This window comes from Papio anubis, chromosome 18, assembly GCF_008728515.1.
Source record: "Papio anubis isolate 15944 chromosome 18, Panubis1.0, whole genome shotgun sequence".
Taxonomy (NCBI): domain Eukaryota; kingdom Metazoa; phylum Chordata; class Mammalia; order Primates; family Cercopithecidae; genus Papio; species Papio anubis.
Genome location: NC_044993.1, coordinates 1,981,239 through 2,007,759, shown reverse-complemented (window position 1 = coordinate 2,007,759; position 26,521 = coordinate 1,981,239). Strand labels below are relative to the sequence as shown.

The 26,521-nt window shown below is 47.3% G+C and overlaps 1 protein-coding gene across 23 annotated transcripts in view; it reads left to right on the top strand.

Moving 5' to 3' along the window:
• The window catches only part of BANP (BTG3 associated nuclear protein), a 128,299-nt gene that overhangs the window by 27,361 nt on the left and 74,417 nt on the right, over positions 1-26,521 (top strand). For 17 of the 23 annotated variants that reach the window (XM_003917293.5, XM_021932272.2, XM_021932265.2 and 14 more), the window contains 4 exons: positions 2,997-3,088; positions 6,036-6,235; positions 22,777-22,893; positions 24,573-24,748. In XM_003917293.5, the coding sequence (XP_003917342.1) occupies positions 2,997-3,088; positions 6,036-6,235; positions 22,777-22,893; positions 24,573-24,748 (585 nt within the window). The remainder of the gene's footprint in view (positions 1-2,996; positions 3,089-6,035; positions 6,236-22,776; positions 22,894-24,572; positions 24,749-26,521) is intronic. The other 6 variants (XM_003917294.5, XM_021932276.2, XM_021932274.2 and 3 more) reach the window with 1 other exon arrangement.

The following is a 26,521-nucleotide window of genomic DNA, read 5'->3' as shown; positions in this document are numbered from 1 at the left end:
AAAGCCTTCTAGGATCATCTGACTTGCTGTGTACCGACCATGGCTTGTGCTAACTCTACCTGTCTGAATGCAAAAATTGTGACTTGCATAAGGCCTGTCATTGCAGTTGATTGATTGTGATGTCTTTATTTATTTATTTGTTTATTTAAGACAGAGTTTTGCTCTGTCGCCAGGCTGGAGTACAGTGGCATGATCTTGGCTCACTGCAACCTCTGTCTCCTGGATTCAAGCGATTCTCCTGCCTCAGCCTCCCGAGTAGCTGGGATTACAGGCGCCTGCCACCATGACCGGCTAATTTTTCTATTTTCAGTAGAGACAGGGGTTTCACCATGTTGGCCAGGCTGGTCTTGAACTCCTGACCTCAGGTGATCCACTCACCTCGGCCTCCCAAAGTGCTGGGATTATAGGCGTGAGCCACTGCACCCAGCCTGATGGTGATATTTTAAAAATGAACAAGGAGTTATTTTAATTCTAAAAGTAATGCATACGAAATTATAAAAAGCAACGCATACAAAAAGCAGCAAAGTACAAAGAAGAAAATAAATGTCACTTGCTGTCCCATTATCTGTGGAGTCATTCCTGGAGTTACTGCATGCCTGTCTGCTGCCCTTATGACGAAACTAGCTCTGTGACCCCAGAGAAGTCCCGTAACCTTTCTGGACTTGTTTTCTTCTCAACAAACTAAAAAGTTAGAGTAATAAGTGCGAGGGTCTCTCTCTGTTCTTCCAGGCCTGGTGTGATGACCAGTTTCCAGTGAGAGTAAAGAGCCTTTGACTGAGGTCCTGGGAACGTTTGACTAACCACAGGCACTTGCGGGCATGGAGTTTGAAAAGTTTCGTTACGTGAGAATTCATCTGCAAAGGCTTAGGTGGTGATGATTGACGCGCTCCCTGCCTCTGAGGAGTCATGAGGCCGAAGGCAGGGCCATGTGCTGCTTGTGAGCCGACAGTAGTCCTTGGCTTTGGATAATTTCCCACTGGGTAGATCAGATTTGACTGCTTTTGCCTAGGACCTGTGAGAGGTTCCTGTTAGAACTGTGGGACAATTCTGCATCTTTAAGTTTCAGAGTTTTGAGCGGAATCATCTAGTGTGTACAGGCTTAAAGGCATGGACCTTCTTTTTTGTTTTCCTGTTAAGATCTTCTTTGGAATGTCAATCTATATAATTCCGCGGGGAGTTGCTTTGGTGGAGGTGGAGGCAGGGACCAGAGAGGCCTGTGCACTTGGCTTTCCTCTAGCACCTGGAGAATCTGAATGCCAGCCAGGAGTGCTTCACCCACATCTGTGGGCAGCCTTGTGTGTCAGGTGCTGGGAGGGTGGTCTGCTCTGGGGTGGGTGCTGTCACCTCGTTGGTGTCACAGTATAAAAGTATAAACAGGTGTGAGCTGAGGCTCTTCCAGGAATGGCTTCCCGAACAAGGTGGCATTTGAGTGGGGCTGGACAGAAGGTGGTTAGATTTCCCTGGTGGAGACGGCTGGAGGGTTGGTAGTATGGGAAGGGCTGGGGCACAGTCCACACCAGCAGAGTGGGGCGGGTGTCATCTGGCCACAGTGAGGTCATCCTGCTTGGCTGTGACGTGGGTGCCTTGAAAGCAGATGGTGTGCCAAAGGTGTGCATGTGCTCAAGGGTATTCCCAGTAGCCTCATTCAGATTTCTGATTTTTTTCTACCAGGAGCGTTACAGTAAGCATGCTCATATGTATGCATGTATATAGCATCTATTCGTATATACTGGCATTCATTTTTGTAAATAGTCACACACTGGTATTACTGTTAAAAACTTAAAGCTATTAATATTATAACCTGGATAGTTCCAGCTACTCAGGGGCTGAGGTGGAGGGTCCCTTGAGTACAGGAGTTTGAGTCCAGCCTGGGTGACATAGCAAGACCTCATCTCTAAAAAACGAAAACAAACAAAACAAACAAACAAAAAAGAAAGATTAATATGAACGCAGAGTCCATGTTTGTTGCTCAGTGAAGAGGAAGGCTGCAGACAAACCTGTTGACGGCGGTAGATGGTCTCGCACCTCCCACATGTCTACCGTTTGTTTCTCTTGATGTGTGAGCGTGTAGAATAGAGCACGGTAGGAATGCACTGGACAGTTCACACTGTCATTTCAGGCAAGGAAATGAGAAGAAAAAAACACTCGTGGCACAATCTACAATCTTTAGCAAGAACTGTTGACCTTTTAAACTTCTGTCTATAACTGCAAATATGTAAATTTTTAAAAATTGACTAGGTCAAAGGAAAAGAGAGGACTAGAAGGGTAACAGACAGATAGACATGTGGTTTGCAGAGATGAGGCAGTTGTGGCCGATTTTGGTCTTTGATTTTGAGGTTATCTTTGACTTTGTTTTTGTAGTCAATTTTAGACAAAAGGAAGGAGGTTGGGACCGGACTGTGGCCGCCCTGAGCTGGGGCCGAGTTGCTTATCCTGTGGGAAGCCGTGGCGATCAGCTGAGGCTGGCTGTGTGATGCGGGCAACTAGTCTCAGCTGTGCTGGGAGGGTTAAGTTCTGTCACTTAATGTGTTCAGGTTGAGACTGTTTTGATTATTGGCACCTATGACGATGTGATATTCAGTGTTGTTTTTCCCCTTTCAGTTCTGGACCTGCAGTTAGAGTGGCTTTGAGTTGGGAATGAGGTGACCAACAGATACAACTTTATTTTAAAGTGGGGAAGAAATCATTATTATCGATTGGGTTTTATCAAACCAAACAGGGCAGCCCCATAGAGCATTGAGTCAGAAGCTTGCAGATTTGGAGTTAGGATTGACTCAGTGGCACATTAATTGCCCAGTGTCTGGGCTTTTCTTGGGATTAAGGAGTTATCCTATTTTCTGCCTGACTGAGAATAAGTTTAAAAAGGCAAAATATGAAATAGGTTCTGCTATTTCTCATTCAACCTTAAGGTGTCAGCGCTGTTTACTGTCTTAATGTTAAAATAATTCTGTAAAACTTTTCATGTTAAACATTTTTTTCTCTGTCACCGATTTCAGTTGTTTTGGAGAATCATGTAGTGACAGATGAAGACGAACCTGCTTTGAAACGCCAGCGACTAGAAATCAATTGCCAGGATCCGTCTATAAAGGTAAAAATCTGACTCTGTTCCGTAATGTGTAGTGCACTGCAGATTTCAAGGGCTGCTGTAACAAATCACCATCAACGAGATGGCCTAAAAATGTAGCCTGTCAGCGGTGGAGGCCAGAGATCAAAACCAAGATGCGGGCAGGGTCTGGCTCCCTCCAAAGGTTCTAGAAGGTGGATCCTTCCTGCCTCTTCCAGCTTCTAGTGGCTCCGGGCCTCCCTCACCTTGTGGGGCTCCTTCCAGCCTCTACCTTCCGCTTCATGTTGCTGCCGCCTTTGTGTGTCTGTGACTGTTTCACCTTCTTCCTCTAGTAAGGACTTGCCATTGAATTTAAGGCCCACCCTAATCCAGGTTGATCTCATTGACTAAATTACATCTGCACAGACCCAAAGAGTTTCTAAATTACATCTAAATTACATCTGCACAGTTTCCAAAGAGACCACATGGGTAGGTTCTAGCGGTTAGGATGTGGATATACATTTTAGGATGTGGCTGTATCACCAGGCAGCCCACTACAGAAGAGTGTGAGCCATTTTTTTCTCTTGAAGAGCACAAAGAGTAAGAATTGTTTACCTTGAGATGCTGCTGAAGGAGGCATCTTCCCACACACCTGCAGGCCCATTTTGGGTGGAAGGAAAGTGAACTTTCTACCAGTGATGAATGACTTCTGTGTCTGCCATTTAAGTCACTTAGATTCTAAAGTTTACTGGATGGGGTTCTTCAGAACCGCTCGTTCGTTAATTATTTTTGGATCTTTGAATTTGCTTGATTGGTTCCAGTGTTTGCAGAGTCACAGAGGTAAATACCAGCACGTGTGAGAAGTTTATGAGAGCAACACAAAACCAAAGTCACTTTTCATGTAATTCCTCTACCTACACAGGGTTTCTACTTGGTCATATTTAATTTGTTTTGTTAACAAGGAGAAGCAGTGTAAATGTGTATGAAAAACTTAAAAATAAGTTCACAGTAAAATGCCCGTTTCCAACCAGTCGATAGGATGTGGCTCTGTTAGTAAACACTGCGTTTTCATCCCCTAAATAAATACAGTTGTAATTTTATCGCAGAAGACACACCTGTTACGCCCAGCACAGAAATATATAAAGTGGGCATGGAAGCGGCCCTGCCTTTGTCCTTGTCCTACTGTTGAGAAGAGGTTGGGCCCCTGGTTGAATGCGACCTGCGTAGAGTCATGTGTGGCTCTAGGTTGTTTTATTAGCATATAAGAGTGATTTTCCCCCAAACCCCAGGCAGAATCATTTGTAGTTCAGAATTAAAATAACGTGGGCGCACTGTTCAAAGAATTTGAGAGCCGAACATTTGATGTTCTCCAGTTGGTGAAAATAGTGGGGTTGTCAGTGGCCATTCAGGGATTCAGCCACCCATTGTTGCTTTTCAAGACGACGCATGTTTGTCATGCCATGGACCGTGCTCATTTGTAGGTAAGCTGACTGAGTGTCATCCGTGGGGTTGGGTCCACCTGACACCGAGGCTCCTTCCCTCTGTCACACGGGCCTTCAGCGTCATTCCAACAGAGAGTAGTCAGTCAGGGAGGGTGAATTTCACTTGGTTTCTTTAGCCCCTGTCTATATCAGCGCCTAGTGGTGAATGTTGCCAGGAGAGGTGGTGACCTGAGAAAAGGTGAGTTGTTGGGCAATATGTGGATTTTCCCTCCTGCAGTGCTGTCCCTGCCACTATGTACACCAGGTTTCCATGCCAGCTTATATGATGTTTGATATCACTGTAATTTTGATATTCTGCACATTCCCCTTAGATCAGAAAGGAGAGTAGGCTGTAGGTCAGCGGCAGTTAGTGGGAAAGCCGTTCCAGCTCCAGTGTGGGCCGGCCTCCCGCTCCACTGCGAGTGTGGGCCGGCCTCCCGCTCCCCTGTGTGCAAGCTCCACAGCCAGCTCTCAGTGGCTTCCGCAGTGCCGCCCCTGCTCTCCCGCGCCTACCTCCCTCTTCCTTCTGATGTGTGCACTTTGGGCCCCACACTCTTTAGGCCATGGGCAGAAAAAGAGAGAGAAAAGACAAAACACAAATTCTGTGGTATTTTCAGCTATTGATTCTTAAGGCAGGTGCCAGCCTTCCTGACTACTAAGCGGGGCTGGTGGGCACTCCCCCAACTTGCCCCTCCCTAGCCCGGAAGGAGTGTCCTTCTGTCTGCTGGTGAGACCTGGTGGAGGGTGTCTCTTTTGCTCAGTGAATTCCTGCGTGATTAACACGTTTCCACATGTGGTCCTGGCGGCTCCTGGCTGGGACGGCAGTTGGGGAAATGAAGTTCTTCCCTTTCTGCTTTGTGTGTTTCTCTGTTTCTTGGGTTTGAGTCCGACACATCACTGCCCACGGTGGTTACTTGGAGTTAGGAATCCGGAGGAGAAAGGGCAGACGTGGAGCCCGGCTTTGCCGGCCACTAGGTGGCGAGCTTGCCGCTCAGGAGCCCCACGGGAGCCTCAGGACCGAATCCTCAGGGCCGTCAGGGCCACAGGGGATCCAGTCACCGTTTCCGATTAGGCAGCTTCCGATTAGGCAGCGGGGTGTGATGTGAATGTGCATGGCCTGTGGCTTTTACGCTGTTTTGATGTTAGGTGTAATCTGTTTTTATTGTTGAAGATTTGACTAGTTTTTGTGTAAATTTACTGATTAATAATAACATATTAAAGTACATACTTTTTAAAAATTAAGTGGACTTAACTAAGAATTGCAACTGCACATAGAAGTGAAACCATGATGAAATCATCACATTTCAAACAGGACGTGTGACTCGTGTGTAAAGTGGGAACTCGTTACTCTCAGGCTTCTGGCTCGTAGCTAACGAGCCAGTTCCAGTGTGGAGATTGTCCTGTCTGAATAGATGGAGTTGAGATCAGGAAATAGCTGTTCGGTGTTTCTTGGGGTTGTCTTCTTACAGTTCAGGAGACCCTTCCTAAAGCTGGTCTTTTTTCACTTCCAGTCATTCCTGTATTCCATCAACCAGACAATCTGCTTGCGGCTGGATAGCATTGAAGCCAAGTTGCAGGCCCTGGAGGCCACTTGTAAATCCTTAGAGGAAAAGCTGGATCTGGTCACGAACAAGCAGCACAGCCCCATCCAGGTTCCCATGGTGGCCGGCTCCCCTCTTGGGGCAACCCAGACGTGCAACAAAGTGCGATGGTAAGAACAGACCAGGGTGCCGGGGCCTTCAGGTCACTTGGGGAGAAGCGGGTCACCTCCTCGCCCAGGCCCGCAGCTTAGTAGCTCAGTTTGCTGGAGATGCGCGGTGTCTGCCTTAGCAGTTTCTAACTGAAGCTGAGTTTAGTTAGACCGAAACCGAACATGTGGCATCCTGCCAGGACGACCTGAAGTCATCCTCACGTGTCCTTTCCACAAAACAGACCCCTGCACCTTTTCTTTGGAACTAACCCACCCAATCTTAGAAGATGTATATGTGCTTCTTTCCTTTTTCCTACTCTACCTGGCTAGTCTTTAGATACGTTTTTCTTCATATGTGGTGTTTATACATTTCACGTGACTATACCAAACTTTCCATTCAAGCCTGCAGTTTTTATTTTGCTTATTTTTAAAAAGTAGAGTCTAATCTTAGAAAGCTGTGTGGTAGTTTGTGAACTGCTTGAGTAGAACCTTTATGATGTCTTAGAAAGTCTCAGAGCTGCTTGGTGTCCACTCATCCAAGGCTTCTTGTCAGATGCTCCAGCTAGCAACTTGTGCTAAAGCTCAGGCTCTGGCGTTGCTAGCCTTCCCCACACCTGGCCGGAAAGAAGTCCTGCTTAAGGCCGCGGACACGGCATGGCTTTGTGCTTGACGAGGGGCCTTTTGACTGAGCGCTGCTCTCTTCAGGTTCCCTGGTCTGGCCGCAGCCTTCTGCCCGGTGTGTCTGGGAGGAGAGAGAATGATGGGATGGCAGCGGTGGGGCCGGGGAGGACATGTGAATGCCGAGGAATGGGAGCCGCAGCAAGCCTGGAAGGACTGTTGTGACCTTGCCGCCCATGTGTGCTGGCGGCTGGCGCTGGGTTAGGTGCTTTGTGGACCTTGCCAGGGAGTGTGGGAAGGGAGAGCAGGGGCTCCTTGGCTGGCTGGGCATGGGATGTTCATGAACATACCCTAGTACCGAGGTGGCTGGCTGTCCTGGCTTGTCTGGGGGCAGCTCCAGATGATGGCTGCTGTGCTAGCTGAAGCATTGGTGCCTGTTGGAACTCTCAGGTGTGCCGGGGGTTTTGGAAACACTACCCCGCTCTCCAAGCTCCGCTGCTGGCGGTGGAATTGGCATTTCAGTTCGCGGGCGGGAGGTGGGGAGCGTTCGTGTGCTCCTCTGAGACGGGGCCTTCACCCTGCACATATGCTGTCACTCGCGTTTCCCCCCAGCAGGAGTTTGTTTACCATGTCCTCTGTGCAGGGACGCTGTTGGGCTCTCAGGTCAGCTGTGCAAAGCTGTTGGACCCAATGCCTTTTTTTTAAGGATAGTTTTTTGGGGTAATGTCCTCTTACCCTAAAATGCAGTGTTTAGAAAATATAACTTACGTCTCAAAAAAGAAAAAAGAAAATGTAATTTATAACTTAAAATTAATGGACTGCCCTAGCTATAGAGAATAAATGTGATAGTATTGTGTGATAAGACAACACATTTCAACATGGTGATGGTCGGCCGTGAAAAAGCCAGACGTCCCACCTGGTGTGTTGCGTCCTGGTGATTGGGGGGTGGTCCCTGCAGACGGACCCAGGTATGACACTGGGAGTTCAGCCCCCAGCTGGTGATGGAATGTTACAGAATAGTGAGCAGTTGCTAATGAACTTTCAAATAAAGCAAACTATAAATTTTTCTAAACTTATGTAATAGTTGAATTCATGGAAAATTCAGGTCATAGTAAGACCGTGCAAAAATGTTTTGTGTGTAAATGTTGAATAGAGTAAGTTTCTGAGTTCAGAGAGTTAGAAGCCTGTTTTCCACTCGTGAAGTTCTGGTTCATTGTAAGTTTTGTGCTTGGAGAGTTTTTGTTGGGTGAGACTGTCTCACTCATTGAAGGACGTCTCAACCTCCCTTACCTCTGCCTGCCAAATTCCAGTACTCTCTGAATCTTGACCACCAAATATGTCCCACCGGATCTCAAAGCATCCCAGGGCTGCATTGAGAACCATTGTTCTAAGGAATTAAACACAAGGATGAACAAACCTCTCCTGTCCCCAGAGCCTTGTGTGCCAGAGGATGGCTGCCCATCAGGTGTCACTTGTCACTTTGTGCCAGTGCTGGGCAGGTCATTGTCACCACTTGGGAAAAGTGTTGACAAAATCGATGGTTAGATTCCACCACTGACGATGTGTGATGGGGAGAGAAGTTCCTGTGTGAAGAACTCCAAAGGCTGGAGTGTGGTTTCCGTCGTGGGTTGGCCTTGAGGGTGCCTTGTTTGGATTCCATCTGCATGGGGTGGAGCTCGGGCCTCTGGCTGGTACAGTTGCCCTGACGGACACTGGGGTGACCTTGGCCAAGTCACGCATTCATTTCCATCTGAGTTTCTAGTTTCCTCATCTTTAAAAAGAAGATGAGGGGGCCGGGTGCTGTGGCTCAAGCCTGTAATCCCAGCACTTTGGGAGGCCGAGACGGGCGGATCACGAGGTCAGGAGATCGAGACCATCCTGGCGAACACGGTGAAACCCCGTCCCTACTAAAAAAATACAAAAACTAGCCGGGCGAGGTGGCGGGCGCCTGTAGTCCCAGCTACTCGGGAGGCTGAGGCAGGAGAATGGCGTAAACCCGGGAGGCGGAGCTTGCAGTGAGCTAAGATCTGGCCACTGCACTCCAGCCTGGGCGACAGAGCGAGACTCCGTCTCAAAAAAAAAAAAAAAAAAAAAAGAAGATGAGAGGAAGAGGACCTGGAGCTCCTCTGGGGCTGCTTCAGCCCAGGGTCCTCCTGCTTTCTGAGGGTAGCAGTGTCTGTGTTCACGAAAACACATCCATGGGGCGGATGTTGGCCACAGACCTGCCATGGCAGAAATCCCCCGTGCTTCTCTCTGCGTGTCAACAAGCAGTGAAATAGGAGTAAAGTTGCCTAATACTGACTCAGATGCACAATCCAGTTAACCCAGATGTGTGAGATCTTCTGGTTTGAAAGCACTGTATTGGCAAGGCAAAATCAACCTATTGTAGAATATATTTTTTGTATATCAACATGGGGGTTATTAATATTGCTAATAAAACCATTATTTGTAAAAATTAAGATTAATAGAAGAATTGTTCTATTTTCTCATAGCTTTAAATAGGATAAAAATATATTCTATTTAAAATCCTATTTAAAATATATCCTATGCAAAATCACAAGAAAACAGAGGAGTGGTTTCCTTTTTTTTGAGACTCTGCTCTGTCACCAGGCTGGAGGGCAGTGGTGTAATCTTGGCTCACTGCAACCTCTGCTTCCCAGGTTCAAGCAATTCTCCTGCCTCAGCCTCCCGAGTAGCTGGGATTATAGGCATGCACCACGCTGCCTGCGTAATTTTTGTAATTTTAGAAGAGACAGGGTTTCACCACGTTAGCCAGGCTGGTTTTGAACTCCTGACCTTAGGTGATCCACCCTCCTTGGCGTCCCAAAGTGCTGGGATTACAGGCGTGAGCCACCATGCCTGGTGGAAAGTTTTAAATGTGGTATATTTGAATGACTTTTAAAGAAGGAGGCTGGGTGCGATGGCTCACACCTATAATTCCAGCACTTTGGAAGGCCAAGATGGAAGGATCACTTGAACCCAGGAGTTCCAGACCAGCGTGGGCAACATAGTGAGACTCCCATCTCTACAAAAAAATAAAAAAATTAGCTTGGCACAGTGGCACCCGCCTATAATCCCTTAGGAGGCTGAGGTGGGAGGATTGCTTGAGCCTGGGAGGGTGAGACTATGGTGAGCTGTGACTGTGCCGCTGCACTCCAGGCTGAGCGAGGTCCTAACTCAAAAAAAAAAAAAAAAAAAACAAAAACAAAAAGGGTGTTATTAAGTCTGGCATTTCTTTCCATGTAAGTTCTTTATAAAAGACAGTCTCACTCTGTCATGCAGGCTGGAGTACAGTGGTGCAATCTCGGCTCACTGCAACCTGTCCCTCCCGGGTTCAAGCGATTCTCCCACCTCAGCCTCCCCAGTAGCTGGAACTATAGGTGCATGCTACTGTGCCTGGCTAATTTTTGTATTTTTTGATAGAGATGGGGTTTTGCCATGTTGGCCAGGCTGGTATCTTTCCATATAAGTCCTGAAAATTAGAAATAAAAATTGCCAACAGTTGAGAGCTGTTGACAGAAAATTGTGGGAGAGAAGTAGCAGATAAGAACTTAATCCCATTATGTCAATGAAAAAAAATATGTTTAAATTAGAAAATTACTAATTTGTAAACACATATGAGTGAATGAGAATTGTCTGTCTAAAATGTGGGCAGTGGAACTTTGAAGAGGAAAAGTCTCCAAATAAAGTTAAAAATTGGTTAGCATTCCAAATAATAAGGTGCTTCTATGGATTATTTATTTTGGGACTCAGATATTTTGAGATGGGAGTCTCGCTCTGTCGCCCAGGCTGGAGTGCAATGGCATGATCTCAGCTCGCTGCAACCTCTGCCTCCTGGGTTCAAGCGATTCTCCTGCCTCAGCCTCCTGAGTAGCTGGGATTACAGGCGCACGCCACCACGCCTGGCTAATTTTTTTTTTTTTTTTTTAAATTAGAAACGGGGTTTTACCATGTTGGCCAGGCTGCTCTCGAACTCCTGACCTCGTGATCTGCCCGCCTCGGCCTCCCAAAGTGCTGGGATTACAGGTGTGAGCCACCACCCCCGGCCGGGACTCAGGTATTTTAAATGAAGATTAGGAGTATGTGAGTCACAGATAGTATTATATCCAAATCGTATGCTGTTAAAATAGCCCAGGGTTCCCAGGGCTCACTCCTTGCTGTGAGGGATTAGCTGGGAAGTCCGAGTGTAATCTTATAGCACAGATGCAGACACCTTCAGGGGCTTTGAGTTGTGATGAGGCCCCCGGAGAAAGGGCGAGAAGCTGCCCCCTGCGGTGTCACTTGCCCTTCTGTTTAGAGCGGCTGCATCTGCTCAGAGCCAGCCCAACCTTCAAGGGCGGGCACAGCCTTGCAGCAGCAGGGGCGTCACTGAGGCCCCCTGTCTGTGTGTGGAAATCCACCCCACCTGTGGGTAATTTCTCATTAAAACTGACTTGCACCAGTCTGTGCTGTCAGTGCTGAGAGCTGATGAGTTTTTCCTTTTACTCTCTGGAACACAAAAAGGCAGTGGAGTACCGCTTGCCTCACTTGGCATTTTGGATCCAGATTTTTGGGTTCTACACCGGAATGAGATTCTTTAAATAACTTCGAGAACAAAGGAAAGAAAAAGAAAGCCCTTTTTATTTGAAGCTAAAGTTGAATCATTGTAATAAAAATGCGAGTCACCTGGATGGGCCTCATCCAACAGCCATCATCCACTTGGGGACAAGAAAAATGGTCTTTTAATTTTTGTAGGTAGGTGCTTATTTTCTTCCTGCAGATGTGCAGAATTTTGCTTCATTGTAATTTTGGTGTAGCAGCCTGAGGTTTTAACTTGAAAGATGTTTGGGCCTGTCCTTTGAATGCTAGTGTGGACAGGTCAGTTGGGGCATTATGTCACATGGCCTGCAGGGATCCAGGGCACGCACATGTTCACACTTATACAAGTAAATGTTAGCATCCTTTGTCTGTACTTCCAAGCTGGACAGAGACAGTGGTGTGAATAGGATGCAGCAGAGCATGGAGTGTTGCCCATCAGGGGGTGCAGGCCCGCGTGGCTGTGCACATCCAGGACACAGGGCGGGTGACAGGGCTCTGTGTGCCCAGCACACCTGTGGAGTTGGCTGATGGGCAGCTCAGACTGCAGCTCACAGCCCAGGATTTTCTGCTTTGTTTTTGTTAACTGAACATATTGACTGACTCGCAAAATTATTTTAAAAAATAAAAACAAGCTAATTTTATTTTAGTTTATTTTAATTAAAAAATAGATTTTAAAAATCTGCTTTTTAAAGTCATAGATGTTTATCTTTAAGAACGTTAAAGAATTAAGAACTAGCATGTTTCTACAATTTTACAACAATTGTAAACCATAGGCTTCTGTATAATACTAGTTCTGGAAATTTTTAAAAGTGTGATTTCTTTTAAAGTATGTCTTCCAGAGATGGGTCATGTAAGACTCAATGGGGGAGAAATTGTTCTTTTCCTCAGAACTGACTGTTGACCTGTGGAGAATTGAAATATTTGTTTAAGGAATGATTTTAATTCCCTCTAGTATGCTGGCTGCTCATTCTCTGTTTCATTTCCTAGAGGGTCTTTTATTTTGTTTTGTTTCCTAGAGGGTCTTTTATCTATTGTGTTGATAGATACTCGTGGAAAGGCTGTTGTGGTGGTGTGTAGAGCTAGGCCTCGTTCTGAGCATCTCTGTTCTGGCATGGGAGCACCAGAGTTCTTGGCCAGGGTCAACCAGTCTTTTCAGTTTTGGGTCATTGACATTCCCAGTCAAAATTATAGCATTTCATAGGCTTTAGAATCTGACAAACTCAAGGGAGAGCTGCTTGAATTGTGAAGAAATGGTCTGGTCTCAGCTAAGATGGTTTTGTTTAATTCTTTTCTTATTTAATAATTGAATTTTGGTTGCTTGCATTTAATTTCGTGTACATGTGATTTCTTTTCCTGACTGGACTAGAGTACCTTGCACAGCTGCATATTTTTGGTGACCTAATTGTGATACCTTCTACATGCTCGGACTGAGTACTAGCCAAAGAAAACATACAGTTTACATACATACAACTTCCGGAATTATTCACATAATCATATGCTTTAGAGATACAATCTAATAACCAGACCAATGAGAAACATAAATTTAAATGTTGTGATGATAATGTACATTCTAATAATTTGGAGCACTTCTCTAGTTTTAGAATAACTCATGACTCATTGGGATTGTATTGAATCTGTAGATCAATTTGGGGGAATTGCCAACTTAACAATATTGAGTATTCTGATTCATGAACATGGTATGTCTCTCCATTTATGCAGGTCTTTAATTTATCTTAGCAGTCTTATACAGTTTTCAGTGTTCAACTCCTGTACATATTTCATTACATTTATCTCTGAGTACTTCATACTTACAGATGCTATCATAAATGGTATTGTATTTTACATTTCAGTATCCAGTTGTTCATTGGAAGGATATAGCAGTACAATAGATTTTTCTTTACTGACCTTTATCCTGTGCCATTTCTAAATGAACTTGTTTTATATTTTCTGTAGGATTTTATTAAAAAAATATACATAATTATGTTGCCTTTAAATAGAGTTTTGCTTCTTCCTACAGAATTTCTATACCTTCCCTTCCTTTAACGTGCTGGACATGATCTTTATTTCGGTGCATTTTCTTTGTAACAATATTTTTGCCTTATTCCTGATCTTTGAGTGAAAGCATCCGGACTTTCACCATTAAGTCTGATGTTACCTGTACGTTTTTCCCAGATGCTCTTTATCAGGTTGAAGAAGTTTCCTTCTGTTCTTTGTTTCATGGGAGTTTTTCACATGAACGAACGGACGTTGGATGTTCACATGCCTTTTCTGTATCTTCCCGAGATGATGGTATGGTGTTCCTTTTTGATTCTTTTGTTAAAGTAAATGACGCCGATTTCGAATACTAACCGAACCTTGCATTTCTGTTATCGTAAACCTGACTTGATCTCCGTGTACTCTGCTTTTGCTCTATGGATCAGTTTATATGTATATGTGTATATATAGATATAAACTGCAAGCTCCACCTCCTGGGCTCACGCCATTCTCCTGCCTCAGCCTCCCGAGCAGCTGGGACCACAGGCGCCCACCACCACGCCCGGCTAATTCTTTGTATTTTTAGTAGAGATGGGGTTTCACCATGTTAGCCAGGATGGTCTCGATCTGCTGACCTTGTGATCCACCCACCTCGGCCTCCTAAAGTGTTGGGATTACAGGCGTGAGTCACTGCGCCTGGCCGATCAGTTTTCTAATATTTAATGAAGAGTTTTTTTTTTTTTTTTTTTTTTTTTGAGACGGAGTCTCGCTCTGTAGCCCAGGCTGGAGTGCAGTGGCCGGATCTCAGCTCACTGCAAGCTCCGCCTCCCGGGTTCACGCCATTCTCCGGCCTCAGCCTCCCGAGTAGCTGGGACTACAGGCGCCCGCCATCTCGCCCGGCTATTTTTTGTATTTCTTAATAGAGACGGGGTTTCACTGTGTTCGCCAGGATGGTCTCGATCTCCTGACCTCGTGATCCGCCCATCTCGGCCTCCCAAAGTGCTGGGATTACAGGCTTGAGCCACCGCGCCCGGCTTAATGAAGAGTTTTTGCGTCTGTGTTTGTGGGATGTGTTAGTCTGCAGTTTTCTTTTTTTTTCTTTTTTTTTTTTTTTACCATGTCTTTGTTTTGTTATCAGGATAATGCTGACCTCAGCAACGGAGCTGGGAAGCTGCCCCTCATTGTCTATTTTCTGAAAATGTTTCTGTGAGATTTTTATTTCTTTTTAAAAATTTGATAGAATTTGCCAGTGAAGCCTAGGTTTTTAATAATAAATTCAATTATTTAAATAAATATAGGTGTTTCTAATAAATATAGAAACACCACACACTGTTCCTTATGGTACCCACTGTATGTTTTCATGTCTGTGGGTCCATGGGACGCTCCGTTGCCAAGCCTCTCTGGGCTCCTCTGATCCGTGACCGTTTCTCACACTTCCTTGTTTTTGGCAACTCTTTGAGGATCTTTGGGTCGGGTATTTTGTAGGATGTGCCTCTGTTGGAATTTGTCTCCTGACTAGACTGGGGTCACGGGTTTTGGGGAGGAAGGACACGGAGGTGAAGTCCTTCTCGTCACATCCTGTCCTGGCCAGCACCGTCAGCAGGATTCAGTGCTTGATGCTGATGTGGATCACCTGGCTGCGGTGTGCTCTTCAGCATCTTCCACAGTCAGGTGACTCTTGCCACTTTCATCCTGCACTTTGGAAGGAAGCCGCTATGCCCGTCACCCGGTTGTGGAGTGGGGAGTTGTGTGCCGCCTCCTCGAGGGTGGAGTGTCACAGATACTGTTGTTAGTCCACCTGGGAGGCTTGTCTCTTCTGTCCCAGTGATTCATTTATTCACTCGTCTGTTTCCATCAACGTCTGCTCGTGGAGATGTACTTTACTCTGTGGGTTAGAATCCAGTTCTGCTTCATTCTGGTGCTCACATCCTTCCAGCTTTGGCCACTGGCAGCTTGTCAGTTGGCTCCTGTGCCCCTTGACATTCCCTCCATTCCCTCTTCATTGTAGGTGTTTCATCGTTAGTGTTTTTTTTTTTTTTTTCCTTTTGAGACAGAGTTTTGCTCTTGTTTCCCAGGCTGGAGTGCAGTGGGGTGATCTCTTACTGTAACCTCCGCCTTCTGGGTTCAAGCAGTTCTCCTGCCTCAGCCTCCCAAGTAGCTGGGATTACAGGCCTTGCCACCACACCCGGCTAATTTTGTATTTATATTAGAAACGGGGTTTCACCATGTTGGCCAGGCTGGTCTTGAACTCCTGACCTCAGGTGATCCACCTGCCTTGGCCTCCCAAAGTGCTGGGATTACAGATGTGAGCCACCATGCCTGGCCTGAGCACTTTTTACTTGCACAGCGCTACCAAATACTTCTCCCGGCTCATTGTGAGTGCCTTTCCCAGCCTAGAATCAGCTGTTTCTCTGTGAATTGAAAAATGACGTTAGAGACCAGGATGCGGTGCGCGGCGTCCTCCGAGCATGGAAGGGGTCCTGGGTGGCTTTTCACCCAAACATGTTGCCTGGGAACCCCCCGTCTTGTGCCGCTGCAGCATGCTGACTTCTGTGGAGTCAGTTCTGACACTGCTTCCCTCTCTCACTAGTAGTCATTTCTGTAGCTTCTAGGGAAGAGGAGGAAAACATACACGTCCTTGACCTGCTCGCCCTTCTGATTTGGGATTGTTGGGTTGAAGTCACAGATGTCTGTCAGCGCACAAGCATGGCTCCTTGGGGACAGCAGCGTGAGGTGTTAGATCTGGAGCCTCTCAAAGCCGATTGATTGCCAGAAGCTAGAAGCTTCTTTCTTTAGCAGTGACTTTTTAAAGGTTACTCCCATTTCTCTGGTGCAGTGGTTATTTGGAGAGTTGGCTTTATGTTCTGTTTTGCTTATTTCGTTAGATATTAGGAAGAAAACTTTAATGTCAATTTATTTTTACCCCTGGGTATTTTTTGTTAGGTCATGTTTTTATGAGTTTTTAATCTTTAGCATGGTGCAGTGGCTTAGGCCTGTAATCCCAGCACCTCAGGAGACTGAGGTGGGAGGATCACTTGAGACCAGGAATTGAAGACCAGCCTGGGCAACATAGGGAGACCCCGTGTATAAAAATAAAATAAAACAAAATAAAAAACCCCTGGAACCTGCAAGCAGTAGAAATATACTTTAGTAAATATTTGATTAGTCTGAATGCTGACGGTATTGATTGGGTGACATGAGCCATGGCAGTAGAGGGTCCCCTGGACTTGTGATTAGCGCGGTGGGAGGGTGCATCTTGCTTGTTCAGGGGGCAGTTTGGGCGATTCTCGTCCTCCCACAACTGCCCCGGGTGCCTCTGATGCCTGAGCCTTCTACCGTGTGCTCACCCTGTGGCCTTGGGGTCCTCAGCCTGGGAAGAGGAGAGACGTGAAAAGGTGCATCCTGTTGTTAAAACCTGTGTCCTGGAAGTGACACACCTCTCGCCTGTTAGAGTCCATGGGTGGAATTGGGCCACAGGGCCGTGTGTGCACAGAAGGGGCTTGGGAAATGCAGTCTGGATGTGCGGGGGCTCCTGGGACAGGCCCTGATGGCAAGGGAAGTGGGCTATGGGCTGCCCTGGCCTGGGGGGCTTTGGGGGGCCTGCTTTTCCTCCCGCTGAAGCTCTGAGCAGCTCCTCTTTTTGTAAGCACATTACATCAAACCAGTTTCTTCTTTTGTTTGGCCCTGGTCCTTGTGTGTTATGTAGGAGCATAAACATCCATGGGAGAAAATGTTCTTTGGGAACAGGTACTGGAGTTTAAAAGAAATCTGTCCATTTTTTCTTAATAAGTAGAAAGCAGAAAAAATTACTTAATTCTTTTTACCTTGCTGTTGTTGAAATATTTTTCCTTGAGAGAATTCATAAAAATTAGAAAACTAATATCAGCTTTTCTAACCTGCACTTGATAATAATTACTTTGAATTATAAAAGGGATGCCTACGCGTGGCGGCAGCGTGTCACGTGGTGAGGCTGCACTCGGTGGGAAGGAGACAAAAGCTTGTTTTTGTTCAAATATACGTCAGATATCCCGGTGAAGTTCCTCCTCTCCCTGCCGTGAAAAACAGCCGGATATTGCGGCGTGAATGGGAGTGGTGGGTGACTGGACTCCACAGGTAATGAGCTCTGGGTCAAGATCTTGGGCTCAGCGGGGCGCCGAGGGGAAGCAGCGTGCCGGGCCTTGTTCGCGCGGTGAGCTGGAGCGGGAGCCCCTGGAGGCTGGGGGTCCTGCGGTGCCCAGGGTGGGCTTCTCACTTACTGAGTATTCAGTGCAGATGTGTTAGGTGCATATTTAGCGGGTTTGGCCCTGGGACGTTTGAAAGTTGTTTCAACTCATCTTTGGAGGCTTGGTGCTTGCTTTCTCCTCAGATTGTCCTCTCGGCATCTCTGTGTGAGTTGAGGGTTAGGCGGAGAACAGAGTTGTGTCTCTTCTCCGTCCTGTGATCATTTGTGCCCAGGCAGAGGTGTGTGTCCAGCAGGCACCCACGGTGGTGTCTGGAGTCACCGCTGCAGATCAGGTGACTCTCTCGCCTCGGCATTTCCGCATTCGACAGCTTTCATGGAGCCTAGCCCCAGTCTCAGACCGGGACCCACCCGGCGTCTCAGCGGCCTGAGCCACTTAGTTGGAGCTGGCTTCCGATGCTAACCTCTGCTGCGAGGGCTCTCGGGCTCTGCTCACTGGCTGCATGGGTCAGATGTTCTGCTGCTCTGAAGTGCTGGCTGGGCCCTCGTCCTGGGTGCTGGCGGGGCGCTGGTCCTGAGTGTTACGGGGCCCTCATCTGGGTGCCAGCTGGGTTCTGGTCCTGAGTGTTGCTGGGCCCTTGTCTGGGTGCCAGCTGGGCTCTGATCCTCAGCGTTGCTGGGCCCTCGTCCGGGTACTGGCTGGGCTCTGGTCCTCAGCGTTGCTCTCCTCCTCCTTCCCGTGTCATTGTCTCTGAACCATTGCGTAGGTTTTCAAGTCTCTGCTTCAGAATAACTTAGTTTTCATTTCCTTTTGTAATAAAACATGGCAAACACAAATTTGTGAAAATAGTTTAAATCTTGCATTTCTTAAGATTTTTAATGTTATGTCTTATTTTGGTGGCTTGTTTTGCGTGTACTTGAACAAAGCCTCTTGATGTCTGTTCACATGTGCTCCATTTTGTATGGTCCACGAGCAACAGGGGCCGCCCTGCCAGTTGCCTAGAGCATGGGGCAGGTGCTTGGGGCTCCGAGATGAGGTGGTTCCCTGAAGCAGAAGAGAAGTGGAAGGCCACTTTATAAGCTTAGCGTGGAAAATGTTTGCCATGACAGCTTTCAGAGTGGAAGATTTTATTTTGTTTTATTTGTATGTTGCCCAGGCTGGTCTTGGACTCCTGGGCTCAAGCCATCTGCCTGCCTCAGCTTCCCAAAGTGTTGGGATTACAGGTGAGAGCCACTGCGCCTGGCTGAAGAGGTTTTGTTTTAAATCCATCAAAGTAAAACAGTTAAAAACCTCAAACAATGAAAGGGTGAGTTGTAGCAGTAGTTGAAATAGGATCATTGCCGTTGTTGTCCAGCAGGTGACTAAAAGCATGAGAAATACTTAGTTTTGAACACGGGTTCTGTCACTGGTAAGTGGTGAGACCTGGGACAGATCCTAATCTTTCTGAGCATCAGTGTCTTCATGGTAAAGCGGGTAAAATAGCCAGGATGGCTGGGAGCGAGACATGTACACGAAGTACTCAGTACTCCTTGAGCTCAGCAGAATGAAGACTGTTACTTCCTGGTGGGTCCCCGAGTGCCCACTCCGGGCTGGGTCTCATGGTGGCTGCCAGCTCCTGCCAGTCAGCCCTCAGACTTTAAGTCACCTTTAGTTTAGCACCTCCTGGTGGAATTCAGAACTGACCCTGCACAGTAGATGGGAACATTCTAGGCTGCCTTTTGGCATCCTGCTTGGTGGGTTCTGCTCTGGGTCGGGATTCTCAGTCTTTGCTTTCAGCATGCAGAGCAGCAGCATGTGAACCAGCGGATCGAGAGGCATTTTACTCAAATGGGAGGCTCACTCTTGAATTCCTCCGTGTCCCGAACAGTCTTCAGCCATGTCCTGTGCATTCTCCTAGGGACTTTGGGAGACACCACTGGATGAGCAGAAGGACCCCGTCCGTACAGGGGAAGGCCACGTGGAAAACTAAAGCGTAGTGAGGAGATGGCAAAACAGATGAAAGGCTGAGGGTTGTGGGTCAGAGTGGTTTTGGTTAGGAATGTCAGCTCCTGTCACATATTGTATGTTGGCCTCAGACCTGATTTTGCCATTCACTGGCTGTGTGGCCTTGAGCAGGTTAATAGCTTCTCTGCGTGGGCTGCTGTCTGTGCTGTGAAGATGCTGCAGGGCCCGTCTCATGAGGCTCAGTGACCTGCTTCTCAGTTTCTTGACTATCCTTACAGACACATTTCAATGCACACACATATGTGTCTGTACTTACCTGTGTTTTTTGTCGCTTAGTATTGTTGTGGCACTTTTTCCACATCAGTCCTTAGATAGGGACTTCATTCTCCTTACTGTTCCATAATTTTAAAAAAATGTATTCTTTTGTGCAATTTGAGGTTGATTTAAATTGCATTAGTTGAAAGCATGTAGTTTCTGGCGTTTTTTAAACATTAAAATAAATTACTTTTACAGCACATTATAATATCGATCATTAAAAACAAAACTGGTTTATTGTTTTTTTTTAAATTTTTCCATTATAATGTAAATATCATGATGCATTTTGAACGTCTCTCCAGTAAGCTTTTGGCAGTCGAATGTTCTATCACTTTCTGGTCTTCGAACTTTGCTTTCCGTTTCATTTCCCTCACAGAATTTCATCCTGTTAGCATGGCTGTCGCGTGCCTGGGCAACAGAAACAGGGATGTAAATCGAAGCTGAAAAAGTTTGTATTCCTAACCATAAGGCCCTAAGGGCTAAAAAAAAAACCCCTTTTGGATTGAATTCCTACTACAGTGGTTGAACAAAACAGCGTGACTGTGTCACCCACTTAGAACTAATTCTTGATAATAAAATACTGGGAATATATTTTTGAGTAGTTAGATGGGGCTTTTTGGTTAATTATTGTATCGATGGATGATTGATTATGTTTGACTGCTTAGATGAGAGAGGATTCCACGTTGGTTCTGCTGTTTTTGGTTTTTGTAGCTCTAGGGTACTGGGAAACTCGGGTCACACCAGTAATATGTGGGAGAGGAAGGAGTCCTCAGCTTCCTTGAGTTATGTGCCAGGGGTCTCAGTGGTCCGTCCTCAGAAACTGTTTTTGATGATCTCCATCTGTTTTGTTGAAAGCAAAGGATTGCAACCCAGCTGACTTACCGAGGGCTTTGTAGTCAGCCGGCGAGGCGCTAGTTTTGTCCCCACCATGCCAGTGTTCAGGTGGCCTGTGCTGGCTCCTGGGGTCTGCGCCCTAGGTGGATGGTGCGTCCAGTGTGCTCAGAGCAGAGGTGGTTTTTAGGTGGGAAAAGGGCTTCGTGGAAGGGAACACACACATCGAGATGCTCGCTCACGGAGAGTCCTCTTTAGGAAACAGGACGTTCTGGAAGGTGGGGATCTGGAGACTGCGTTGCTGAGAGCTGTCTGTATCCACGAGCCCCCCAGAAAGCTGTGGGGCACCCGAGGGGCACATTATTCCAGCTGGGAGCTGGTTGCCTTAGGACATGATTTCCTTCACCTTAATAAGGATCTTCAAGGGAAAAAAGGTATATTTGGTCAAATGACCTTGCCAGATGGTGGCCTGAATACATTTTACTCTGTTAAACTTTCTTCTCAGACCGTTAATGTGCCAATGGCCACTGTGAAGAGTCATTAGGGGACTGCTGGCCACTCAGCAGCACCGTCCTTCTTCAGTTGCTCATGGGGGGAGAGAGAGAATGAATGTGTGTGTGGACATGCTGTGAGCCTAGGATCCGGAGACACCAGCCTTCCCACATGCTGTGAGCCTAGGATCCCGGGGCACCAGCCTTCCCACATGCTGTGAGCCTAGGGTCCCGGGACACCAGCCTTCCCACATGCTGTGAGCCTAGGATCCCGGGACACCAGCCTTCCCACATGCTGTGAGCCTAGGATCCCGGGACACCAGTGTTCCATAGCCTCCACTTGGGGAACATACCAAGCTCGTGCAAGCCAGGTAACCTCTCCAGTTCCACATCTCTGAGGAGCATAGGACTGTTGCAGCCTGTAGGTGACTGTGGTGACCAAGCCAGCAGCCACCTGGGCTGCTTTTCATACCCGATCTGTAGGTCATTTATCAGGTTTTGTTGTGTTAACTTTAGGTGTCACCAATAACAAGTAGAGGAATTTTAAAAATAGTATTTTTGAATGAAATGCAGTTGATTATGCCTTTATTTTAGGAAGAAAACCTTCTGGTCCCGTGATTTACTTGGGCATGGCATGGCGCTGTGCTTGCACTCAATGTGGGGACAGTTACAGGGACACTAGGCTGGATTTTCCTGTGTGCAAATCACAGAAAGGCAGGCTTCCCAAGTTGGTTTTTGGAGAGTGAAGTTCAAGAACGGTGTTTCATCCTCAGGTGATAACCACTTTGTATTTCAAGTGCTAGTTCCTTCTCTCCCCACCCTTCCACAACAAAGTGTACCTTAGATATCCCTTGTGACCAGAAAGTGCTAAGGCTTAAAAACGCACAATTGAAATCTGTGGGTGAGTCTGCACTTTGAGATGAAGCTGTGTTAGCTGCCGCCTGTCTGAACACACTAGTGCTTCCTCCAGGGTGGCACCAGGTTTGGTGGTTTCTGGGCCGTGGTTTGTTCTTTGGTAGAATTGTTTCCTTCAAAGCAGAACCCTGAGCCCTGTGGTTGTGGCTCACACATGTTCCTGTAGAACCTGGAGGCAGCACGTGTGTCCTTCCATCCCAATCCAGTGTGATGTTTGCCCCTTTCTTTCTAGGGCGCTACCGTTTTGGACGATACCAACACTTACATGGTTACGAACGTTAGATCTGTACCATAGGAATTAGTTGGGATGGAATGACTGAAAATGTCAAGCCGGTTTTCATGCAAGTGTGTCACCCCAGAAGCTTTATTAACTGGGTGTGATAACAGCTGGTGTGGTCGCAGTCTGTTCTGTGTCACACACTCAGCATCCTCATCCCGGCTGTCCTGAGCCTATCCAGTTGTACAGACAGAACACCAACAATTAGGAAAGTTACACTGTTAAAAACCCCATCTCCCGTTTATTCTTCCTTAGCGTTTGGGGCTCCTCCCCGCTCAGGACGGGTCCCTGGGAGTGGACTATGTTGAATGACTCTTAGGCCTCCCCCTCACTGCGGGTCCCTGGGAGTGGACTGTGTTGAATGACTCTTATGTGCTCTTACCATGAATGTTGTTGTTTTAAGGCCTTCTTTTTCTTTGTGATTCTTTTGTTCCCTAGCGTCGTCCCCCAGACTACAGTAATACTCAACAATGATCGGCAGAACGCCATTGTAGCCAAGATGGAAGACCCCTTGAGCAACAGGGCACCGGATTCCCTGGAAAATGTCATTAGCAAGTCAGTAGCACGGCACCAACCCCACCTTTCCCTGCCACTGTGAGGAGTCCCGTGAGAATAAGTCAACGTCCCCAAGCCAGGGCACAGTCCAGCACGCACTTCATCTCTGTGGTCACAGGGTTGAGCTTGGCAGGCACCGCCCCAGCTCTCTGAGGTCGGGGAGGGCAGGCTGGGTGATGCTGAGTGCTGAGTCCAGCCACACCAGGGGGCAGCTGCCGCCGGGGACTTCTGTGTCTCGTGCTGGCTGGGGTTGTGGAGGGGGCTGGCTCTGTCTCCTCACAGCAGTCAGTGAAAGCATTCATCCTCCCACCTAGCTCAGTGGTCCTCACGTCTGCCTGTCTGTGCAGAGCGTGTCAGGCAAACAGACGCCCTCTCTCACGATTGCTAAGTGGTGCAGGCATGTTGAGTTTATGACTTTTTTCTTATGCCTTTTTCTCTTGAGACATTTTGAACGGAACTTGGGTCAGAGGTGGGAGTGGACAGAAGACGCCATCCCTGCCCTGTGTGAGGGGAAGGCTGTGCAGTGGCCTCCGGCTGGCATCCGGGCCCTGCTCTCCCCAGGAGTGCCCCTTAGGGCTGCGTGAACCCCTGAGGATGCTGTTGCTTTTTCTTTCCCATCTGTGTCTTCACAAAGTTCTATTTGCTTTTTCTCTCAGTCTCCTTTGTGGATTGCTCCTCCTCCAGCTTCGTCCCCTTTCCGTATTGTCTTAGCTCAGTTCTCCAGGGCTGCAGCTGTGGTCACGAGGGTCTGATACGTGGGGTGAAGGGAGAGGAGTTGGTGATGGGTGGTGAGGAGGTGCCAGGGTCAGCTGTGCCTCGGGGGCTTTGCGCTGAGGTCAGCCGGGCAGATAGCCAGTGTTGAGATCAGGTTCAGCATGGACAGCGCTCTGGAGAACCCAGGCCAGAAAGTGCAGAGTGCAGCCTCCTCTGGGTGCGGCCACTGTTTTCAGCACCCCTTTTTTTTGACTTTGCAAATAGAGAAATTGTGGTCCTTTCTCTTCTGGTGCATAGCAGTCCACGGTAGGGGATGTTGAAAGGGTCATTAAAAAAGGGAAGTAGTAAGTCTCTAAATCATCTTTTTTTTGAGCACTTGTGGAGCTGGCCTTGCCCTGCTTTGCTAGTGGTTCTGTCTTTCCACATCAGCAGCCCTTGGGATGATGGCAGCTCCGATGGGATCTCAGTGGGTTTTTTAAGCCCCTTCAGGGTTTTTTTGCCTGTGGGCATACTTGGGAGTGCTGCTTGCTTTGCAGAGGCGGAGCCATCTCCAGCACGCCCAGCAGCATGGATCGAATTGACCCAGGCCTCTGGGCACAGTCTTCTGATTTAGTCTTTCCTTTAACCTCGCCTGAAAAAAGACTCTTACCAGCATTCTATAGGTTGACTGCTGAACTCAGAAGGCAGCATACTAGGCCTGAGTCCCAGTGAGTTATGATTTTACTTCTTTTGTGATACAAATATTTTCTTTAAATGGTTAAGTTTTATTTTATGCAGTTTCGTTTAGCCCCGGGCCATTTTCTCCTATGGAGTTGCTATTAATCTTGGTAGAGAGAGCGGTCTGGGAAGGCTGTGTGATCCACTGGTCCATGCAGAGTTAGATCTTGTGATAAGGAAAGCACTGACCTTCGCGTGCTGCTTGTGGCTCTTACCACACTGGGTTGGTGTGTTTTTTTCCCGTTCAGCGCTGTGCCTGGGCGTCGGCAGAACACCATTGTGGTGAAGGTGCCGGGCCAAGAAGACAGCCACCATGAAGACGGGGAGAGCGGCTCGGAGGCCAGCGACTCGGTGTCCAGCTGCGGACAGGCGGGCAGCCAGAGCATTGGGAGCAACGTCACCCTCATCACCCTGAACTCAGAAGGTGCGTCCCAGGCGTCTTCTTTCCTTGGCCAGAGCAGCAGGAGGATTTTTGTTTGTTTGTTTTGCTTTTTAGAAATTAATTTAGTTGTTTTTTAAAAAAGTGATACAGTGGCCGGGTGCAGTGGCTCACACCTGTAATCCCAGCACTTTGGGAGGCCGAGGCAGGTGGATCACCTGAAGTTGGGAGTTCAAGACCAGCCTGACCAACATGGAGAAACCCTATCTCTACTGAAAATACAAAATTAACCAGGCGTGGTGGCAGGTGCCTGTAATCCCAGCTACTTGGGAGGCTGAGGCAGGAGAATCGCTTGAACCTGGGAAGTGGAGGTTGCGGTGAGCTGAGATCGTGCCATTGCACTCCAGCCTGGGCAATACAGCAAAACTCTGTCTCCAAAAAAAAAAAAAAAAAGTGATACAGCATAGGACAAGCGCAGTGGCTCACGCCTGTAATCCCAGCACTTTGGGAGACTGAGGCAAGTGGATCATGAGGTCAGGAGTTCAAGACCAGCCTGGCCAAGATGGTGAAACCCCATCTCTACTAAAACTACAAAAATTAGTCAGGCATGGTGACAGGTGCCTGTGATCCCAGCTACTTGGGAGGCTGAGGCGGGAGAATTGCTTAAACCCGGGTAGCAGAGGTTACAGTGAGCTGAGATTGCACCACTGCACTCCAGCCTGGGTGACAGAGACTCCGTCTCAAAAAAAAAAAAAAAAGTAACACAGTATAAAAATGAAGAATAAAGGGAAAATAACTTGTGATTCCACCATTCTGAGATCTCTAAACCTTTTGTGTTTTTTTTTTTGTGCACATTTCATAAGATTTTATAACTCACTTCTTTCCCCTACACGGTAGAAATCTTTCCATGTTAGTGCAGATGGACAGAGTCGCTTTTAGCCAGTTTTGCTTATTTCATCAGGTCTGGATGCTTTCCAGGGATGGCTCCCTGTAAGCTTTCATTATTGAAACTAGCATTGGCCTGCTGTCTTTTCATGTCTCTTGGATCCGTGTCTGGACATGGGCTCTCAGAGGCAGATTGCTGGGCTAGAGGATGCAGAGGCAGGACACAGCTTCCACGGGGTCCATGACGCACTGCCCGTTTCCTCTGAGATCTAGAAGGATGTGACCCTCTTTGTCCTACTTGGACTCCTAGTCGGGGCTTCTCTCCTGCAGGGCTCTGAGGCGCCCTCCCGCCTGGCCCTCGGCCTGCCCAGTGTGCCTTTCAGAGCCCTCTTCCCCGGAGAGCCTCTGTGTGCCCTTCATCCGTAAGTGACCAGATGACTGTCAGTTACTACAGTAAGGAGAAAAGAAAGAACCAAACAGACTTAGCTTTGTGCGTGGAGTTGTAAAGCATGTGTTTTCCTTACTTACTAGGAAGATCTCCAGTTTTTTCTGCTTCTGCGTCTGAGTTGTTGATTTTTCCTAGCAACTCGATGTTGATTTGTCTACTGAACAAAGGTTTTCCTGTTAGGAAGACTCATTACCTTATCTGAAACATCGAAAACAATGTTTTCCACAAAAATTGACTTTTACCTAATACAGATTGCTAGGATTCAGATGGCAGAATGGCGGGAAGAGAGAGAGGTTGAGCTGATCTTTTTTTTTTTTCCAGTTAAGATCTAATTTATATACCATAAAATTGACCGTTTTAAAGCATACGTCTCAGTGGTTTTTAGTACATTCACAAGGTTGTACAGTCATCACTTCAGACTAATTCTAGAGTATTTTTTATTACCCCCAGAAGAAGCCCTGTGTCCATCAACAGTCACTTTCCGT